The sequence below is a fragment of the Bombina bombina genome, chromosome 2, assembly GCF_027579735.1.
Source record: "Bombina bombina isolate aBomBom1 chromosome 2, aBomBom1.pri, whole genome shotgun sequence".
Classification (NCBI taxonomy): domain Eukaryota; kingdom Metazoa; phylum Chordata; class Amphibia; order Anura; family Bombinatoridae; genus Bombina; species Bombina bombina.
The window spans coordinates 674,929,996-674,947,095 of record NC_069500.1 but is presented as its reverse complement, the minus strand read 5'-3'; the positions used below and the strand labels follow the sequence as shown (position 1 = coordinate 674,947,095).

General features: G+C 38.0%; 1 protein-coding gene across 1 annotated transcript in view; it reads right to left on the bottom strand.

Annotated features, from left to right (window-relative positions):
• The window catches only part of CNTLN (centlein), a 969,919-nt gene that overhangs the window by 161,793 nt on the left and 791,026 nt on the right, over positions 1-17,100 (bottom strand). Inside the window, exon 19 of the mRNA XM_053702639.1 lies at positions 9,802-10,005. Coding sequence (XP_053558614.1) covers positions 9,802-10,005 — 204 coding nt within the window. The remainder of the gene's footprint in view (positions 1-9,801; positions 10,006-17,100) is intronic.

Sequence of the window (17,100 nt, the reverse complement as noted above, 5' to 3'; positions counted from 1 at the left end):
TCTCCAACGCCCAGGGATCCTGAACATCTCTTGCCCATGCCTGGGCGAAGAGAGAAAGTCTGCCCCCTACTAGATCCATTACCGGATAGGGGGCCGTTCCTTCATGCTGTCTTAGAGGCAGCAGCAGGCTTTCTGGCCTGCTTGCCTTTGCTCCAGGACTGGTTAGGTTTCCAGCCCGGCTTGGATTGAGCAAAAGTTCCCTCTTGTTTTGTAGCAGAGGAAGTTGATGCTGCACCTGCCTTGAAGTTTCGAAATGCACGAAAATTAGACTGTTTGGCCTTTGATTTGGCCCCGTCCTGAGGAAGGGTATGACCCTTACCTCCAGTAATGTCAGCAATAATTTCCTTCAAACCAGGCCCGAATAGGGTCTGCCCCTTGAAGGGAATGTTAAGTAATTTAGACTTTGAAGTCACGTCAGCTGACCAAGATTTAAGCCATAGCGCCCTACGCGCCTGGATGGCGAATCCAGAATTCTTAGCCGTTAGTTTAGTCAAATGAACAATGGCATCAGAAACAAAAGAATTAGCTAGCTTAAGTGTTCTAAGCTTGTCAAGTATTTCAATCAATAGAGTAGCTGTCTGAAAGGCCTCTTCCAGAGACTCAAACCAGAACGCCGCAGCGGCAGTGACAGGCGCAATGCATGCAAGGGGCTGCAGGATAAAACCTTGTTGAATAAACATTTTCTTAAGGTAACCTTCTAATTTTTTATCCATTGGATCTGAAAAAGCACAACTGTCCTCGACAGGGATAGTGGTACGCTTTGATAAAGTAGAAACTGCTCCCTCCACCTTAGGGACCGTCTGCCATAAGTCCCGTGTGGTGGCGTCTATTGGAAACATTTTTCTAAAAATAGGAGGGGGGGAAAACGGCACACTGGGTCTATCCCACTCCTTATTAATAATTTCTGTAAACCTTTTAGGTATTGGAAAAACATCAGTACACACCGGCACTGCATAGTATTTATCCAGTCTACACAATTTCTCTGGTACTGCAATTGTGTCACAGTCATTCAGAGCAGCTAACACCTCCCCAAGCAATACACGGAGGTTCTCAAGCTTAAATTTAAAAGTAGAAATATCTGAATCAGGTTTCCCTGAATCAGAAATGTCACCCACAGACTGAAGCTCTCCTTCCTCAGCTTCTGCATATTGTGACGCAGTAGCAGACATGGGCCTTAAGGCATCTGCGCGCTCTGTACTACGTCTAACCCCAGAGCTATCGCGCTTTCCACTGAATTCAGGCAGTCTGGCTAATACCGCTGACAGGGTATTATCCATGATTGCCGCCATGTCCTGCAAAGTAATCGCTATGGGCGTCTTTGATGTACTTGGCGCCATTTTAGCGTGAGTCCCTTGAGCGGGAGTCAAAGGGTCTGACACGTGGGGAGAGTTAGTCGGCATAACTTCCCCCTCGCCAGAATCCTCTGGTGATAAATTTTTTAAAGATAAAAGCTGATCTTTATTGTTTAAAGTGAAATCAATACATTTAGTACATATTCTCATATGGGGTTCCACCATGGCTTTTAAACATAATGAACAAGGAGTTTCCTCTATGTCAGACATGTTTATACAGACTAGCAATGAGACTAGCAAGCTTGGAAAACACTTTACATCAAGTTAAACAAGCAATATAAAAAACGTTACTGTGCCTTTAAGGGAAACAAATTTTGCTAAAATTTGAAAAAACAGTGAAAAAAGGCAGTTAAACTAACAAAATTTTTACAGTGTATGTAACAAGTTAGCAGAGCATTGCACCCACTTTTTTTTTTTTTTAAAACAGTTACAACAACTGTAACAGCTGTGGATTTACCTTCCTCAATATATGACTTTTGAAGCCTTTTGAGCCCTTCAGAGATGTCCTAAAGCATGCAGGGGACTGCTGAATGTCTCTGTCTGTAATTTTAACTAGGCCCCTCCCACTCATATTACAACAGTGGAAAGCCTCAGGAAACTGTTTCTAGGCAAAAATCAAGCCAGCCATGTGGAAAAAACTAGGCCCCAATAAGTTTTATCACCAAAGCATATATAAAAACGATTAAACATGCCAGCAAACGTTTTATATTGCACATTAATCAGAGTATATACCTCTGATAGCAAGCCTGATACTAGTCGCTATTAAATCACTGTATTTAGGCTTAACTTACATTAATCCGGTATCAGCAGCTTTTTTTCTAGCAAATTCCATCCACAGAAAAACTTAAACTGCACACCATTCTCCCTCTGAAGTTACCTCACTCCTCAGACATATGTGAGAACAGCAGTGGATCTTAGTTACTTCTGCTAAGATCATAGAAAAACGCAGGCAGATTCTTCTTCTAAATGCTGCCTGAGATAAAATAATACAACTCCGGTACCATTTAAAAACAATAAAGTTTTGATTGAAGAAAAAACTAACTATATTACACCACTTTCCTCTTACTACCTCCAGCTATGTTGAGAGCTTGCAAGAGAATGACTGGATATGGCAGTTAGGGGAGGAGCTATATAGCAGCTCTGCTGTGGGTGATCCTCTTGCAACTTCCTGTTGGGAAGGAGAATATCCCACAAGTAATGGATGATCCGTGGACTGGATACACCTTACAAAAGAAACACTATCTAATTTTTGGTAACAATTGTATTTATCTGAAAGTGACACCTTCCACATTAAACTCATTTCCGGAGAAAAATCGCTTATTTTTTAACAAGCATGCAAAAGATTTTCAGCTTTAAAGACTTTTAGCGATAAGGATTTTAGTTATAAGGATTTTATACAACATATATGGTTTAATAACGTATGGATACGGCTTAAGAATTTTAGATATCTGTATGTGCGATTGTGTTTTGGAGTGAATGTGGAGTGTGGTATTGAACTGCTCAGAATTTTAAAGATTTATGTATTTAGGAGATTAGGTAATGTTTTCAAGTATTAGGATCTTTAGAGTATAAGTATTTTGTTTAAATTTGGTATTGAAACATTTGTAGATTGGATCAATTTTTTAATATGATATTTTTTTGTGATTCATCAAATAAAATCGTTTAATCACTATATTTAGAGGTGTAAATTGGATTTGTTCAAAGGGTTCCAGTTAGAATATATCCCCATTTAAAAAGAGAAATTAAAGTACTTTCTAGGTTATTTGACTGATTCCCGGTCCAAATAAGGATAATTTTAGAGTTATTGTGAGAATAGAGAAGTTAAAAGAAAAACATGGTCCCACAGCTATTAGCGCCATCCAAACCCAGTGTGTTTTTTTGTATAAGCGCGAGTAAAGGGTAGTGCGTTTAAAAAAGTTGCACTAAACACAATATAAATACATAAAAAATTACAGTTACACTCATATAAACACTATCTGATACAAAATAATTAATTTAACTATAAATAAAAAGTCATAAGGGCTCAAAAGTATATGTTATAAGACAAGGTGTTTGACTGCAAAGGGCTATATTGTATAAAAAATTAAATATACATGTTTAAATATGTGTGTATGCATATATACATAAATATGTATATATTTGTGTACATATGCAAAATACAATGTTAAATAAAAGAAAATGTTATTTTTATTGCAAATATAATATTCCTATATATATATCTATCCAGCTTAAGACCTAAAGCGCAAAACAAGAAGCGTGTTACGCATATATTACATTCATATGTTTTTTACAAATAATTTTTTTTTAATATTTATTATTAAATGAATATATATATATATATATATATATATATATATATATATATATATATATATATCTCAAAGTGTTTGAAATAAAGTCTGCAAGCACTTATCTTCATTTAAAAAGCCCAAGTTTATTCAACATAAAGTCAAAAGGATTGGTAAAAGTAAAAAATCACACAGCTTTTAGGTAGCAAAAAAAGTCTGACATGTTTTGGCCATAGCCTTAATCATAGACGTAATTAAAACCATATGTGCCATTAGCTGGTTACTCATTGGTTCACTGAAATACCCTTAAACAATCAAAATGAACACCTACTTTGGTGGTTAACCCTATGCCTACCATGTGTTGCAAAATCACTTTGCTCACTTTATATATACAGTATATATATATACTTATGTTTTCACTCAATATACCTTAACTTAATTAAACCTCTCATGCTTTCAAGCAGTTATGCATATATAAACAAATATTTCTTATGTGACAGATCACTTGCCGGTATACAAATAAATGTATGTATATATATATATATATATATATATATATATTTATATATATATATATATATATATATATATATATATATATACATATAGGTCTAATTGTTAGTATGGACATGTTCGCATACAAATGTGAGCATATATGTGTATTTCGCTATATACATAGGGTCTACAATACATTCTGAATAGATACTGGTGACAAGCACAGAGAACAATCAATTTAAACACATTAATTATCATAAACGTGTAGATTTGTATTAAGATTCAACTTATTCTATTATGTTATATTATATTGAACGTCATGACAGGCATAACTAATACTACTTGTAATTACTGGACATTATGCTTACTTTTGCCCTTATCACTTGCTTGGTCTCACTAATATTAGTTAGTATATAGTACTGATGTTCATAATGTTTATATATGTACCCTTCATAGTGTATTGTATATCATATAGTTTTATTTACCTTCTGATAAATTCTTCTCATGTACGGTATGATCTGTATTTGCTTGGCTGGTATAAAGCCATCTAGTCTCTATTATAAGTGTAATACATAAATAAAGGGTGGGTGGACCTAGGTGAAACTGTGCTTAGCTAATCATACCGTAAATGTTCATATTTCCAGGGTGTATTCATACTAAAGGACATATACGGTGTTACTAGATATTTAGATGCCTTATAATAATTTTAATTTATTCCCAGAAATTAATGATATCATACAGGGAATTAAAACCATTGGGGATCCTGGTGGCCAGATAGAATATCCAAAAAGCCTCCCATTTGAGCAGCAATTTATTCAAATCTCCTCCTCTTTTTGGTTTCTTTAGTTTTTCTATTATTTTCCATTTAAATGTCAAATTGGAGCTGGCATGTTCCTGTATGAAGTGTTTGGCTAATTCTGACCTGGGGTCTGCTCTTTTTTTTTTTTTTAAAAGTTATTTTTTATTAGGTTTTCAAATAAAATAGACAAGTACAACAATAGTACGACCAGTGCATACAATTTCAATGATATGACATAAATAATGGATACTCAGGGAAGCACAACATGTGCATTAAATAAACATACAAACATAAGTAACCTCTGTATCCGATATAGGGGAGAGATGCTGGCGTATTCTTTCCCTAGCCTCTCTGGATGTACATCCAATATATTGTCTCTCTGAGCAAGTACACCAGGCCATATAGACTACAAATTTTGACCGACAATTTACACAACTCTCTATCTGGTACTCTTTAGAGGTTACATGGGATCTAAACTTCTCTCCTCTTTCTATGAAGCTACAAGGGATACACTGGCTGTAGCCACACCTATACATTCCTTTCGATGTTAGCCAAGAACTAGTTAGATGGTCAGGTGGTAAATCACTGGGTGACAAAATGTTACCTACAGTAACTCCTTTCCTGTATAAAAATCTGCATCCCTTTTCTACTATTCCTGTCAGCCCTTCATAAGCTGCTAACATAAGTAGATGTTTTTTTAATGATTTTACAGACTTCATCATAATTGGAAGAGTATTGTGTGACAAATGTCACTTGGTCTGTATTTCGTCTTAGTGCTGCTGTCTTAGATGTATCTATCAGCAAGCATTGTCTGTCTGTCTCATCCACCTGTTTTTTCACTTTCTCAATCAACTTCTTGTTATACCCTCTGTCATGTAGTCGCTTTTTTAAGTCATCACTATGTTTTTTATATTCTTGATTGTTAGAACAGTTTCTCTTTAATCTAACAAATTGTTCTTTTGCTATGGACTTCTATACACTCCCTGGGTGACTACTCTTCCCATGCAAAAAGAGTGTTTCCTGAAATCGGTTTCCTGTAATTTGATGATTCCACTATTTTAGTTTCACTGTTAGATATTATTTGCAGGTCAAGATAACAAATTGAGTTTTTATTAAACTCAAATGTGAACTTTAAACCCCATATGTTCTGATTGAGATAATTAACGAAATCATCAACCTCTATCAAATCTCCTTTCCATATAAAAAATCAGGTAATCTATAAATCTATAGTATGACCTGATTTTATTAGCAAATGTAGTATCTTCTCCATATATGGTGTAAAGTTCCCAGATTGGCGAATGAGGGGGCGAATTTGGCCCCCATCACAGTACCCCTTATCTGGAGAAAATAATTGCCGTCAAACCAAAAATAGTTGTGTTTAAGTAGAAAGCTGGTTACCTCTATTATATAATTTATAAAGCTGGGTGTATAGGTGGTATCTCTCTCCAAAAACAACCGTATTGCTCTTAGGCCCATCTCATGTGGGATAGAGGAGTAGAGGGATACCACATCCACAGTTAACCAACTGTAGTGTGGTTCCCACTTGCTATTTTCCAGAATCTGCAAAAGATGTTTAGTGTCCCTAAGGTAACTATTGAGGTTGGAAACTAACGGTTGTAACAAACTGTCCTATATGTGTGTGTGTGTGTGTGTGTGTTAATGTAAAATATATATCTATACCTCTACTTTAGGCAAAATGTCTGTACAACTGCCTTATCCTGATGAAAAAAAAGATAAGGAGGATCACAAGAAAGAACAGATAATTCAGAAACTCTTCTAGCAGAAGAGATCGCCAAAAGAAATACAATTTTACAAGAAAGTAGTTTAATATCCACCTTATGCATAGGTTCAAAAGGAGGAGCCTGCAAAACGCTTAACACCAAGTTGATTCGATGGAGAATAAATTGGCTTGATTGATTGATTGATTAATTGACACAGACCAGAGCCTGAACAAAACCTTGATTAGCCATCTTCCTATGGAACCAAACTGAAAGAGCAGAAATCCATCCCTTCAGAGAACTGGCCTTTATTCAGACCATCCTGTAAAAATTGCAAAATCCTAGGAATTCTAAAAGAATTCCAGGAAAAAACATTATCTACACACCAAGATATAAAGACCTTATGATAGATTATCCTAGTTACTGGCCTACAAGCCTGCATTAAGGTTTCAGTCACAGAATCAGAGAAATACCCTATGTTTAAGGATTAAACATTCAATTTCAATGCCATCAAGTACAGAGACTTGAGATCCAGATGGATAAACAGACCTTGAGACAGAAGATCTAACCGTAGATGCCAAGGAGGACAGCAGGACATTTTAACCAGATCTGCATACCAAATCCCGCAAGGCCAAGCTGGGGCAATCATGATTACTGAAGATTCCCCTAGGCTTATCTTGGAAATCACTCTAGGTAAAAGCACTAGAGGAGGAAGCAGATAAGCAAGCTGAAATGACCAAGGAGCTTCTAGAGCAACTACAAACTCTGCTTGAACCCTGGACCTCCCAAAGTACCTGGGAAGTTTGTTGTTAAAAATAGATGCCATAAGATCTATCTCTGGGAGACCCCCACATTCTGGTGAAGAGACCACTCCCCTGTATGAAGAGATTGATGACTGAGGAAGTCTGCTTCCCAGTTGTTCACCCCTGGAATATGAATTGCAGAAACTAGACAACAATTGATTTCTGCCCATAAAAGAATTCAAGATACCTTCATCATGACTAGGGAAATGTCAGTTCTCCCCTGATGGTTGACTTAAGTCAGTGCTGTGATATTGTCTGTCTGAAAATCTAGAAGCTCCCTAAAAATTTGCATAGAGTTCTAGAACATTTATAGGTAACCTCTCCACCCGAGGATTCCAAACTCCCCGTGCTCTCAAGGACCACCAAACTGTTCCCCAACCTGAAAAACTTTCATCTGTAGTGAACACAGTCCAGGTAAGACGAGAAAAGGAAGCCCCCTAAATGATAAACTGATGATCCAGCCAGAGACTGACTTGCATTGGGATCCAGAAATATATTTTGAGACAGCTGAGTATAGTCTCTGCACTATTGACGAAGCATACAAAGCTAAAGAGGTCTCGTGAAAATAGCAAATGTAATTGCAACAGAAGCTGCAATCATAAGACCTAAAACTTCCATACAAAGAGCAACTGAGGGGAAAGAGAGAGAGAGACTGAAAGTTCAGACAAGCTGACACCAATTTTAACCTTCTATGCTCTGTTAGAGAAAGACTCATGGAGACTGAATTTATTTGAAATCACAATAAGTTATCTTTGAAACAACAGAGAGTTTACTGGTGTGAGATTCTGCTAAAGGAAAAGACAGAGCATGAACCACAATGTCATCCAGATATGGAAACACTGCAGTTCTGATCACAGACAAAAGGGCACAGAGAACCTTTGTGAAAATGATTGGAGCTGTAGCCAGACCAAATGGTAGAGCAACAAACTGAAAATGCTTGTCCAGAAAGGAAAACCTCAGAAACTGGAAATGCTCTCTGTGAATCGGAACATGAAGGTAAGCATTCTTTAAATCTATTGTGGGCATAAACTGACCTTGCTGACTGAAAATTAGAATAGTTTCCATTCTGAAAGATGGAATCCTTACAAACTTGTCTTTAGATCCATAACTGGTCCGAAAGTGCCTTCCTTCTTTGGGAACAAAGAAGCGATTTGAATAAAATCCCATCTCCTGTTCCTGCAAAGAAGCTGTAACAATCACTCCCATAGCTTTGAAATCTGAGACAGACTGGAATAGAGCTTGAGCTTTTACAGGATTCCTTGGAATATTGGCCGAAAAAAAACTTCCTCTGCAAGGCCTTGTTGTGGATCCTACTCCTTATCCCTGAGTAACAGATTGAAACCAAGCCTCCTGAAAGAGGCTTAACCTGCCCCCTACCAGAACTTCTGGATTGGGGACTGCACCTTCACGCAGATCTAGTAGTGGGGATATATTTCTTACCCTCCTTAGACTTGCTCAAGTTAGCACAAGGTCTCCAGACTGAGCCAGAGGTGCCTTACTACTTAGAAAAGTAGTCAACCTTTGGTTCCTTATTCTGGTGAAAGGAACAAAAATGATTAAAAGCTTTAGATTTCCCTCTAGACTTTTTGCCCTGAGGAAGAAAAGCCCCTTTACCTCCAGTAACAGTAGATATTAACTTTCTAAATTACTCCTATTATCAATTTGTCTTTGTTCTCTTGCTATCTTTATTAAAAAAGCAGGAATGTAAAGCAGAGCAGCAAGACCATTTTTAGTTCAAAACCTGGGTTGTGCTAGCTTATTGGTGGCTAAATGTAGCCACCAATAAGCAAGCGCTATCCAGGGTGCATGACATGACTAAGGACCGGATACAGGTCTGAAACGTTGTTGCTGTACTTTGGATTTAATGCATTTATCAAGCCTGGACCCAGGAGGCCAGGTTTTCTAGCTGGCAAGGAACCTTGCCCAGAGGCTAATAAATGAACATGAACAAAATATTTAACATTTAAAAATAAAAAAATGCCACGTTAACCACAAGGACATGTCACTTGAATCTGTCCAAAATGTTGAAATCGAAAAGGTCAAATGTGAAAATGCTTCAAAATGAACGAATACTAATGTCAAATTCTTTCGATTCAAAGTATGAGTGGAATTTACACAGTGTAAAGAAATTGAAACCACACGATAACCATGTTTATGTTTTTTCTTCTTCTTAATGGATCTCTAATAGATTGCAGTGAGCTACAATTTGTAGAATTCTAATTCACTGAAATAGAACCCCTATTATTTAAACAAAAGAAAATGTAAGTTTTACTGCAATTTTTCATTAGTTGCTCATAATTGTAAATGAAACATTAACACTGGTATCAAAGATAACATGTATTGTACCTTTAATTTATTCTGGAGCTGTTTCATCTCTGGGTCTATGTTCTTTGATGAAGTTAATGGGACGGCTGGAGACAGGTCTGAAGTCACAGGGCACTGCACTTCTGATGACCTTTTGAATTGAGCCAGCTGCACTTTCATCTGCTCTAAATTTTGTTCCATATATTCTTTTTCTCGTTGAAGTTCAGTGAGATCTAAAGACAATTTCTAATTGAAGGGAAAAAATAATGCAAAATGGTTTTATTTGCAAGATAAAGTATTTTTGTAACACAAACAACTAATTTTTAGATATAAAGCATTACCTGAATATTATGATAATATGGCTTCCACGTGCTTGCCATAGTTCATTTTGCAGTTAAAGGGACAGTCTAGTTAAAATTAAACTCATGATTCCAATAAAGCATGCAATTTTAAACAACTTTCCAATTCATTTTTATTATCAAATTTGCTTTGCTCTCTTGGTATTCTTTGTGGAAAGCTAAACCTAGGTAGGCTCATATGCTAATTTCTAAGCAGTTGAATTGTCTCTTATCTCAGTTCATTTTGACAGTTTTGACAGACACTGCTAGTTCATGTGTGTCAAATAGATAGCATTGTTCTCACTTCCGTGGAGTTATTTAAGAGTCAGTGCTGATTGGGTAAAATGCAAGTCTGTTAAAAGAACTGAGATAAGGGGGAAGTCTGCAGAGGCTTAGATACAAGGTAATCACAGAGGTAAAAAGTGTATTAATATAACAGTGTTGGTTATACAAAACATGGGAATGGGTAATAAAGGAATTATCTATCTTTTTATACAATACAAATTCTGGAGTAGACTGTCCCTTTAAAGATTGGGATAAAGACAAAATATAATATGTACTTTAAATAATTTACCTGCAGATTTATACTGCAGTGCCTCACCATTAACCCTTTCTTTTAAGTGTCTGAATTGTACAGCTCTAACTCCCCCCACACAATTCCTTTTATGGCTGCATCTATATCCACCGTTGATATGGTAGAATACAAGACTTTAACAGACTTTAAACAATGCCTGTGTTTCTGATGTAAAACACTGATAAGGGGGAGGCGGGATAGGTCTACTCCAGACAGCATAGCTATGTTAGTCATTTTGCTTATTTTTGAAAATTATTTTAAAATACTTTTTTATGCAAACTAGTTTTTACTTAATTAGCCCTTTTAGAATATGCACAGATCTCAACATGTTTTATGGCACTTTAAAGGGACATGAAACCCAATATTTTTCTTTTATGAGTCAGACAGAGCATGCAGTTTTACACAACTTTCTCATTTCTATTATCAAATTGTCTTCATTCTCTCGGTTTCTTTTGTTGAAAAGGAGGTAAGTTCAGGAGCATGTACGTGTCTAGAGTACTATATGGCCGCAGTTTTGCAAGAATTGTATCCATCTGCAAGAGCACTAGATGGCAGCACTATTTCCTGCAATATAGTGCTCCAGACACCTACATAGGTATCTCTTCAACAAAGAAACCCATGGTAAATGAAGCAAATTTGATAATAGATGTAAATTTGAAACTTTGTAAAAATTGTATGCTCTGCCTGAACAAGAAGATTTTTGGGGGTTTCAAATCCCTTTAATAAGTATTTAATGCAGTCAAGAAGCAAGAATATTAATGCCTTCTGCAGCTATCTCAGTATAATAAAAGAAGGAAAACTACTAAGAAAACTAATTTTGGATATTATTTAAAATACAAAATGAATTCAGTTTGAACCTGTGTATATTGTGACATTAATTTACCCCTAATGAATGCTAAAATAACAGTTACAGGTACAATGTAATGTAATGTGAAATCTGTTACTTCTACAGTGATATGTGCCTCTTGCAACGAGAGCCCCACGTGCCTTTATGGCTAAACATATACATGTGCATATAATACATCTAAGATCTAATGCAACGCTAGTATAAGTAACAAATATTTTATAATCTACATGCTAATATGAAATGGTTATGTATAAAAAAAAGTCTAATATAGTATTTTGCAGTTGTTTGTTTACTATTTCATTTACAATACAATCAGCCTAGTACTTTGAAGGAAGTTTTATGGGTAAACCACCAATAAAAATGTATATCTAATAAATGTTAACAATGTATTCAGTAATGAAAATAACAGCTTGTTGTGGTGGTCTTACATGTCTCTCCTGTTTTCTTTAATAATGTGACCTTTTTATCTGGCTTGGAGTTGTATACAGTACTTTAGAGGGTACACCAAAATGGAGCAGCTGTTGAGGATAATATCTTGTTGGACAGACTTTTATGAGGCTGTTTTCCCTATAATCTACTGTAAACACATCATGGCAAGGCAAAAAAAACAACTTTCCATAACCTTGACTGGGGATTGATATACTTAATAGGTAAAAGCCAAGCTGGAAGAGGACACAATACCAGATGCTAGTTGTTTATTTCCACTGAGTAGGACTTACCAACACATACAGCAGCCAAAGTACTTTGAGTCAGTTGCACAAATGTTATGTTTAATTAAAAGACAACCCTTACTGGAAATGGAACGAAAATGACTACCGTATAAATCAAGGGGATACTTATTACTTGATCAAATTTTTTTTTTTTACTGTAATAGTTCAGAAAAAAAAGTTTAAGCGCATTGTATTGAACCAGATTTTTTTAATGCCTGGGTTACTGCTTTTATGTTTAATCAACTTCTTTTATAGAAAATAAGCAATGGAAGCACAAATATAGTTTAGTTACTTAGCAAAACATAAATAAATAATAGGGATTGGCGAATGATTTGCAACATACGAAAAATGAAACAAATTTTAACACATTTGTTTGTTTTGAATTTTCTAACATTCGTTTAATGTAATATTTCTAATGTATTGTTTAAATGTAATATTTCTAATGTATTGTTTAAATGTAATATTCAATTTGAATTTATTGAAATAATTTGATTAGAATTATGCAATATTCAAATTTGAAAAAGTTGAATCAATATATTTGTAATTGTTAAATGCAATAATCTGGAAAGATGGGATTGGAAGCAAAAACTATTTGGGAAAATATTAGAAAATAAAACTAATCCCTGAGAGCCACCTAATCCGTAATTTGAGTTACACTCTAAGGGTACTCTATGATTCCCACTCCCTTGTTACGGTCTATCTAGCAGTTAACAGACATCTTTTTACTTGGAAATCAGATCATATATAAGAATATTCATAGATTCCTAAAGAAATGATACATTTTTTGTTTTTTCTTTTGTGTGTATTTGTATTCTATGAATAGAAAAAACAGAATTTATGCTTACCTGATAAATTACTTTCTCCAACGGTGTGTCCGGTCCACGGCGTCATCCTTACTTGTGGGAATATCTCTTCCCCAACAGGAAATGGCAAAGAGTCCCAGCAAAGCTGGCCATATAGTCCCTCCTAGGCTCCGCCCACCCCAGTCATTCGACCGACGGACAGGAGGAAAATTATAGGAGAAACCATATGGTACCGTGGTGACTGTAGTTAGAGAAAATAATTCATCAGACCTGATTAAAAAACCAGGGCGGGCCGTGGACCGGACACACCGTTGGAGAAAGTAATTTATCAGGTAAGCATAAATTCTGTTTTCTCCAACATTGGTGTGTTCGGTCCATGGCGTCATCCTTACTTGTGGGAACCAATACCAAAGCTTTAGGACACGGATGAAGGGAGAGAGCAAATCAGGTTACCTAAACGGAAGGCACCACGGCTTGCAAAACCTTTCTCCCAAAAATAGCCTCCGAAGAAGCAAAAGTATCAAATTTGTAAAATTTGGCAAAGGTGTGCAGTGAAGACCAAGTCGCTGCCTTACATATCTGATCAACAGAAGACTCGTTCTTGAAGGCCCATGTGGAAGCCACAGCCCTAGTGGAGTGAGCTGTGATTCTTTCAGGAGGCTGCCGTCCGGCAGTCTCGTAAGCCAATCGGATGATGCTTTTAAGCCAAAAGGAAAGAGAGGTAGAAGTCGCTTTTTGACCTCTCCTTTTACCAGAATAAACGACAAACAGAGAAGATGTTTGTCTGAAATCTTTTGTAGCTTCTAAGAAGAACTTTAGAGCACGGACTACATCTAAGTTGTGTAGCAAACGTTCCTTCTTTGAAACTGGTTTCGGACACAAAGAAGGTACAACTATCTCCTGGTTAATGTTCTTGTTGGAAACAACCTTTGGAAGAAAACCAGGCTTAGTACGCAAAACAACCTTATCTGAACGGAACACCAGATAGGGCGGAGTACACTGCAGAGCAGATAACTCCGAAACTCTTCTAGCAGAAGAAATAGCAACCAAAAACTAAACTTTCCAAGATAATAACTTAATATCTATGGAATGTAGAGGTTCAAACGGAACCCCTTGAAGAACTGAAAGAACTAGATTTAGACTCCAGGGAGGAGTCAAAGGTCTGTAAACAGGCTTGATCCTGACCAGAGCCTGAACAAATGCTTGAACATCTGGCACAGCTGCCAGTCGTTTGTGTAGCAAGACAGATAAAGCAGAAATCTGTCCCTTTAGAGAACTCGCAGATAATCCTTTATCCAAACCTTCCTGCAGAAAGGAAAGAATCTTAGGAATTTTTATCTTATTCCATGGTAATCCCTTGGATTCACACCAACAGATATATCTTTTCCATATTTTATGGTAAATCTTTCTAGTTACCGGTTTTCTGGCCTGAACCAGAGTATCTATCACAGAATCTGAAAACCCACGCTTTGATAGGATCAAGCGTTCAATCTCCAAGCCGTCAGCTGGAGGGAGACCAGATTTGGATGTTTGAATGGACCCTGAACAAGAAGGTCCTGTCTCAAAGGTAGCTTCCATGGTGGAACCGATGACATATTCACCAGGTCTGCATACCAAGTCCTGCGTGGCCACGCAGGAGCTATCAAGATCACCGAGGCCCTCTCCTGTTTGATCCTGGCTACCAGCCTGGGAATGAGAGGAAACGGTGGGAACACATAAGCTAGGTTGAAAGTCCAAGGTGCTACTAGTGCATCCACTAGAGTCGCCTTGGGATCCCTGGATCTGGACCCGTAACAAGGAACCTTGAAGTTCTGACGAGACGCCATCAGATCCATGTCTGGAATGCCCCATAATTGAGTCAACTGGGCAAAGATCTCCGGGTGGAGTTCCCACTCCCCCGGATGGAAAGTCTGACGACTCAGATAATCCGCTTCCCAGTTTTCCACACCTGGGATGTGGATCGCAGATAGATGGCAGGAGTGATCCTCCGCCCATTGTATTATTTTGGTCACTTCTTTCATCGCTAGGGAACTCCTTGTTCCCCCCTGATGATTGATATACGCAACAGACGTCATGTTGTCTGATTGGAATCTTATGAATCTGGCCTTTGCAAGCTGAGGCCAAGCCCTGAGAGCATTGAATATCGCTCTTAGTTCCAGAATGTTTATCAGGAGAAGAGACTCTTCCCGAGACCATAGTCCCTGAGCTTTCAGGGATTCCCAGACCGCGCCCCAGCCCACTAGACTGGCGTCGGTCGTGACAATGACCCACTCTGGTCTGCGGAAGCTCATTCCCTGGGATAGATGGTCCAGGGTCAGCCACCAACGGAGTGACTCTCTGGTCTTCTGATCTACTTGAATCATTGGAGACAAGTCTGTATAGTCCCCATTCCACTGTTTGCGCCTGCACAGTTGTAATGGTCTTAGATGAATTCGTGCAAAAGGAACTATGTCCATTGCTGCAACCATCAACACTACCACTTCCATGCACTGAGCTATGGAAGGACGTGGAACAGAGTGAAGAACTTGACAAGCGCTTAGAAGTTTTGACTTTTTCTGTCAGAAAAATCCTCATTTCTAAGGAATCTATTATTGTTCCCAAGAAGGAAACTCTTGTTGACGGAGACAGAGAACTCTTTTCTATGTTCACCTTCCATCCGTGAGATCTGAGAAAGGCCAGAACGATGTCTGTATGAGCCTTTGCTTTTGAAAGGGACGACGCTTGTATTAGAATGTTGTCCAAGTACGGTACTACTGCAATGCCCCTTTTCTTAGAACCGCTAGAAGGGACCCGAGTACCTTTGTGAAAATCCTTGGAGCAGTGGCTAACCCGAATGGGAGGGCCACAAACTGGTAATGTTTGTCCAGAAAGGCGAACCTTAGGAACTGATGATGTTCTTTGTGGATAGGAATATGTAGGTACGCATCCTTTAGATCCACGGTAGTCATAAATTGACCTTCCTGGATAGTGGGTAGAATCGTTCAAATGGTTTCCATTTTGAACGATGGTACCCTGAGAAATTTGTTTAGGATCTTTAAATCCAGAATTGGTCTGAAGGTTCCCTCTTTTTTGGGAACTACGAACAGATTTGAGTAAAATCCCATTCCTTGTTCCGTCATTGGAACAGGGTGTATCACTCCCATCTTAACAGGTCTTCTACACAATTTAAGAACGCCTGTCTCTTTATTTGGTTTAAGGATAAGTGAGACATGTGGAACCTTCCCCTTGGGGGTAGTTCCTTGAATTCCAGAAGATAACCCTGAGAAACTATTTCCAGTGCCCAGGGATCCTGAACATCTCTTGCCCAAGCCTGCGCAAAGAGAGAGAGTCTGCCCCCTACTAGATCCGGTCCCGGATCGGGGGCTACTCCTTCATGCTGTTTTGTTAGCAGCAGCAGGCTTCTTGGCCTGCTTACCCTTGTTCCAGCCTTGCATAGGTTTCCAGGCTGGTTTGGGCTGTGAGGCATTACCCTCTTGCTTAGAGGATGCAGAATTAGAGGCTGGTCCGTTCCTGAAATTGCGAAAGGAACGAAAATTAGACTTATTCTTGGCCTTGAAAGGCCTATCTTATGGAAGGGCGTGGCCCTTTCCGCCAGTAATGTCTGAGATAATCTCTTTCAATTCTGAGAGTTTTACCTTTGAAAGGGATGTTAAGCAATTTTGTCTTGGATGATACATCCGCTGACCAAGACTTTAGCCAAAGCGCTCTGCGCGCCACAATTGCAAACCCTGAATTTTTCGCCGCTAATCTAGCTAATTGCAAAGCGGCATCTAAAATAAAAGAGTTAGCCAACTTAAGTGCGTGAACTCTGTCCATAACCTTCTCATACGGAGTCTCTCTACTGAGCGACTTTTCTAGTTCCTCGAACCAGAACCACGCTGCTGTAGTGACAGGAACAATGCACGAAATGGGTTGTAGAAGGTAACCCTGCTGTACAAAAATCTTTTTAAGCAAACCTTCCAATTTTTTATCCATAGGATCTTTGAAAGCACAACTATCCTCGATAGGGATAGTAGTTTGCTTGTTTAGAGTAGAAACTGCCCCCTCGACCTTAGGGACTGTCTGCCAT